At 30.4% G+C, this 5,646-nt stretch overlaps 1 protein-coding gene across 1 annotated transcript in view; it reads left to right on the top strand.

Annotated features, from left to right (window-relative positions):
• Positions 1-5,646, top strand: part of LOC108694130 (uncharacterized protein C05D11.9) — a 7,473-nt gene that overhangs the window by 468 nt on the left and 1,359 nt on the right. The window contains exons 2-3 of the mRNA XM_018203428.1: positions 128-253; positions 1,192-2,655. Coding sequence (XP_018058917.1) covers positions 133-253; positions 1,192-2,655 — 1,585 coding nt within the window. The 5' untranslated portion in view covers positions 128-132. The remainder of the gene's footprint in view (positions 1-127; positions 254-1,191; positions 2,656-5,646) is intronic.

Consider the following 5,646-nt stretch of genomic DNA (forward strand, 5'->3'; position numbering starts at 1 on the left):
AATGGAAAAATAATGGATTTCTTTTTACTACACCTAATGTGTGTGTGTGTGTGTGTGTGTGTGTGTGTGTGTGCATGTGTGTGTGTGCGTGTGTGTGTGATAATATATAATATATTTACAAATTTAGATACCATGAAGAAGAAACAATTTAATGAGGTCTTGGGAGAATTTCCGTCACTCCCACACGAGGTGTCTATTATGAATTTCGTCTCTTCACGAGCTCATGAAATTTCTGCGATGACATCTTCAATAGGTATGCTAAAATACTTCGAATGTTTTAATTCAAATGATAATTGTTAAGTTTACGTCTTCTTAATAATCAGTAAAATTCTGCTCAATCGACGCGTTTTTGTCCAAAACGAATGAATCTGATTTTTCTGAAGAAAAGTATCACTCTGCCCTACGAACCAAGATATTAAGCGTTAAATTTTAACAATTATTAAGGTTAAAAAACCTGTCAGTCGCGAAATACTGGTCATATTGTCATGCTTTACGGTCACTTGCGCATTAGTTTTTAGTATTTCTCGCTATAGTAAAGTGCACGAAATATAAACTTAATATTTTGAAGCTAATAAAGCGCAATGAAATATTCTCAAAAAAACATGTTAAAAAAATTCTGTACTACTCTAGCTATGTGTGAGATGATGTTGTAAACTCATGTGAAATCGTTTACGATTCACGGGTTTTCAACATTCCACGCAAAGCACGATTCCACGTTTCTATGTTTGCATACAAAACAAAGTTAAAAAAAAATTGATTTTACGCGATGATTAGGAAAACGGGGAATTATTCGCATATACATCTATACCTAGCGATTACGGAAGATTTCTGTTCCTTCTCTCCCCTTCCTCTTCTTTTATTCTTTTGTTCATCCAATAAATTAATTATCACATAAGGCGGTTTCATAATCCATTCTTATTTTAAGATCATTTTAAATAATGTCTTTAGACACTAATACGATTCTCTGATTGGTTTATCTGATTGACATCTTAAAATTATACTTAAGATGGTCTTAAATATAAGATCCGACTACTGAATACTGGCCATAGTTTATCTAAAGATGGAACAACCAGTTCTTAAATATAAGAAAACTGATTATGAATATCGGTCATAGTTTGTGATTCTATTCTATCTAGACGAATGTAATTTGTTATTGTTATATTACTGATTGAATTTTTTTTTTACTTACAGAAAATCCTAAACAGACTAAATTAATATTTCAAAAGCTGCCAATATATATGCGTAGACGTGCCATGTCTCATAATGTCAAAAGATTGCCACGTAGATTGCGAGAGGCACATTTAGCACAAATGGCAAAATCAGGAAATGGCAAAGATTTATCCACAAACAAACGATTGTCTCGGAAATATCGTAGAAGACCACGCAATTTACTTTCCGAATATAATCGCAGACAACGCGATAAAATGTGGTTAGAAACGCATATCTGGCATGCAAAACGTTTTTACATGATAGACAAATGGGGATACAGAATTGCTAGTCATCCAAATGATAAATGTTTCAGAGCCAATTATCGAGCCGCTACAAAATATTGTCTCCTACAAGATATTTCTTTTTATACTTGTATTGAAATAACAGGAGAAGAAAAATTATTAAAGACAACTTTGAAAACACATTGTAACACATCGATGTTAACTTTCACAGCGAAAAAATATATTAATGGCCATAGAGAAGGTACTTTAATGTTTTATAAGAAAAATGGTTATCCGCAATTTCCTGTTGGTAATGTGGATTTTTTCTGGCAACCAAACAAATCAAATGGTCAAACAAATGTCAGAACTATTTGGATCTGGGTACATCCCGCTTTTTATGATGATTTTCTTAATGAAATTATATCAAGTTTTGAATTTAAGCAGAATAATGTTGAACAGGATGTAGCTAGTACTATCCATAACTTGAATTGTTTGTACACAAACAATGTAGGTTGTACAATGATTATATTAAGAAATGCATTAAATAGATTTCGACTTCGTGGAGCATTAACTCTAAATGTACTAACAAAAGCATTACAATTGCCATCCTTAAATAAATTAGAATTTTGTATGGATGACACTATTCTAAAAGATAATGACAACTCATTAAGGAGTAAAATGATAGTCACGAGTAAAATATCAATAGATAATGTGCAACCTACAGAGAAAAAAGTGATTGACAAAATAAATGAAGATATTACGATTTCTAAATATCTAAATACAGAATTTGGTAAAAATACATGGTATATTAATTACTATAAAAAAAAAGAAAATAAGGAGGCTTTCAAGGTGCAAGAACAATTATGGCAAATACTGATGTCTTTGGGATCGCCAAATTATTTACCAACAAATATGATTATTGGAGTAACTATTTTAGATCCACGCTTTTATTTACCTGAGAAAAGAACAAAATGTAATACTGAAATAACAGAAACACTTTCTCGATCGATTCTAGTTGATCGATTAGTAACTAATTCTAACTATTCTCCTATTTGGGATACAGAAATACGTCGTATTGTAAGCAGTTCTTGTATGCCTACAAACATTATTAATAAACTCAGAAGTGAATGTCTTGTACCTGGTGTATCTAACGATCAATATTATACTGAGGACATTATGGCAAAGATACCTATACTTCTTATTCAGAAACCGGGAACTATCACAGGTATCTAATATTTAATTCTTGATATTCTTTGTAAGAATGTATTTAAGAGAGACGATTTTAATTTCCAAATTATTTTATAGATATTTTTCTCTCATTTCAGAAAAAAAGATTTTAAATAAAAAGTTTACAAGTTTGGGATAGGAATATGATATAGACAATAATTTTATATTACATGCATTTTTTGTGAAATTTATTAATGTTATTCAAATATTAGTGTGGGAAAAAGTTCGTGGCGTTTTTCCCTTTAGATGGCAAAAAACGCCACAAACTTTTTTCCATACCTAATATAAGAAGCACTATTTTCGGTCAAAGTTAGATGATAAACTAATACATATGATCGTATTCGTGAGCAACGGCATAATGTCATCGTATACTCAATAACTTAAAATCTCAAATACTCCTACCTCCGGAGACATGAGAATATTCTTAACCGATCGTTTGATTATCTTCTAATCTACCTTTTTCATATAATTTAATTATTGGATTATATATAGCATTTAATTTAAATTTTCATTAAATTTAAAATTCAACTTAAACTTAATTAAATTTAAATTTAATCTTTACTGTACATGATTCGGGTTATTATTCTTTGAATCTTCCAATAGTTGTAAATTATATTACACTTTATTATTTTTTAAAATAAAGTTTCAATATTTATTCTAGTAAGTTAAAAATATGTTAGTGAATTTTTAGAGATTTTTTTTAACCATTCTGAATAGGAGAAAAAAACGGATGGATTCTAGTGATCCATGTTTGGACGGATGTGGCATCAAATTACGCGCGCGCGCGCGTGTGTGTGTATGTGTGTGTGTGTGTGTGTGTGTGTGTGTGTGTTTCCTTCCTTTAAGGATATGCTCATTTTTGCTTCATTTTGGAAAGAAATGCAAAAAAAATACCAAACGTGATTTTCTATTTGCTGCATTCAGCAGAATGTTTATTTTCTAATTGTTGAAAGTTTTCTTCGCGTTGATTGAATTATTACTTTTAGATCTAGAAGAATAGTCTTACCTTGGCAAACAATCAGTAAAATGCGAAACTATTGCATTCTGCCAAACGTATTTATTACGGTGAGATCAGTGTTTGACTATGACACGAGTTCCGTACAAGATGCAACGCGTGCATTGCTACAAGAGACCAATATTTTGAATATCTGCATTAAGCAAGTGACAATGTGAATAATAAGTATAAATAAATAAGCAATAAATAAGTACAAAAATTAAAACTACGTTTTGTTTTTTTTTTTTTTTTTTGCAATTTTCTTCAAAACGAAGCGAAAACGAGTACATCTCTAAAAAACTGTTTTTCTTATTTTATCAATCCCTTACATCTAATTCTCACGATGTTTGATTATTAAATTTATTTTAAAAAAATGAAGTCTATTTTCGATCAAAGACGTCGGTCTAATACGAATTATAATTGCTCAACAAATTAGAAATAAAAACTCTAAATGATTAAGCTGGATTTTTAATGTTTAATAATTCCGTGTGAATTTTATATACATTTATATCATTAATTTATATCCAAACTACGCCCCGAATTTAATTTTCTTGAAATGCAATCTTGACAGAACTAGAACAGCGATATCACGAATTAAATTGATAAGCAATTTAATAATATCGATGCTTATAGACATCTTAGAAAACATTAATAATATGATATTGATAAGCATGAAACCCGTAACTAATTTTGTTGCAAAAAATACCTCGACCAGGGATTTCTTTCCGGACAAACGTCTTCACAGTTAGACTACTGAGACAAATTGTTGTCGAATTGTAATTGTTAGCATATATCTTCTTGAAAAACGTTTAGTTTCTCTCACTAGTTATCAATTATTACGATAAATATTGCACAAGATTTCCCTAGATTTCTATTGTGGAATAAATCGGAATGAATTCCGATTGGAATTATTTCATTTTTCCTAAAAAATAGAAATCTAGAGAATAATCGAATAATTTCAATTGGAATCTATTTCGAATAATTCCATAGTACATAGTATAGTTCCCTGTCAGACAGTCGTTTGGAAAGCACCATTATCCGGCCCGTGAGATTCACATTATTCACAGCTTGATTTTTGTTCACGTCGCATGCTCCTATCATAGTTCCTACTCACTCCAATGAGCGCAATAGAAGCATGTTAGAGCATGCGAAGCGAATAAAGAGATGACAAGAAGCTTGATTATGTTAAAGCTCTAGATCAGAGTCTTCCAACTCGGGTATGGCCTTTTACGTTATGAAAGCTCTCTTCCTTCTTCCTCCTATTAGGTTTCTGATCTCAAGAGACAGATCACAATATATTATGATACTGTGATTCGCCTCTATAGGTAAAGGTCTAATCGAAGGAAAAAGGATTTCATAACGCACACCGAGTTGGAAGGCTCTGCTCTACACTGTTAAAAATATCATGAAATTTAATATAATATACTTTTAAGTTACATAAATCCAATTTTATGATATTAAATTAATTTTATGTATCTGTAATTGAAAAGTATATTTGTGTATATGTACATGAAATTTAGTGAACGTTTCATAAAATTTTACGAAGTTTAGTATACTTTTTATTAAATTTTATGTAGATTTGCATAAAATTTAATGTAAGTAAACGTTAAATTTAAGTTACTTATAACTTTATTTTCATTGACAACATTAAATATTTTTTAACAGTGTAGATATATCAAAGTAGCGTAATCCTTTATATTAACCAAAACCGACAACTCTCCCATTGCATTCGCAATCGATTTCGCAAAAAAAATTTTTTTTTCGTTTCCCATTCGTTATAACTTATAACTACTTTCGTTACATCTCTACTTATTAGTAAAAATTATTAAATTGTTTCTTAATTTAATTCGTGATACCACTATTCTAGTTCTATTCATAATTGCATTTCAAGACGGAAAAAGATTTAAGTGCATTAAGTGCGCATTTTAATCAAAAAGGGTGTGTGTGTGTGTGTGTGTGTGTGTGTGTGTGTGTGTGTGTGTGTGTGTGTGTGTG

This window comes from Atta colombica, unplaced genomic scaffold (assembly GCF_001594045.1).
Source record: "Atta colombica isolate Treedump-2 unplaced genomic scaffold, Acol1.0 scaffold116, whole genome shotgun sequence".
Taxonomy (NCBI): Eukaryota; Metazoa; Arthropoda; class Insecta; order Hymenoptera; family Formicidae; genus Atta; species Atta colombica.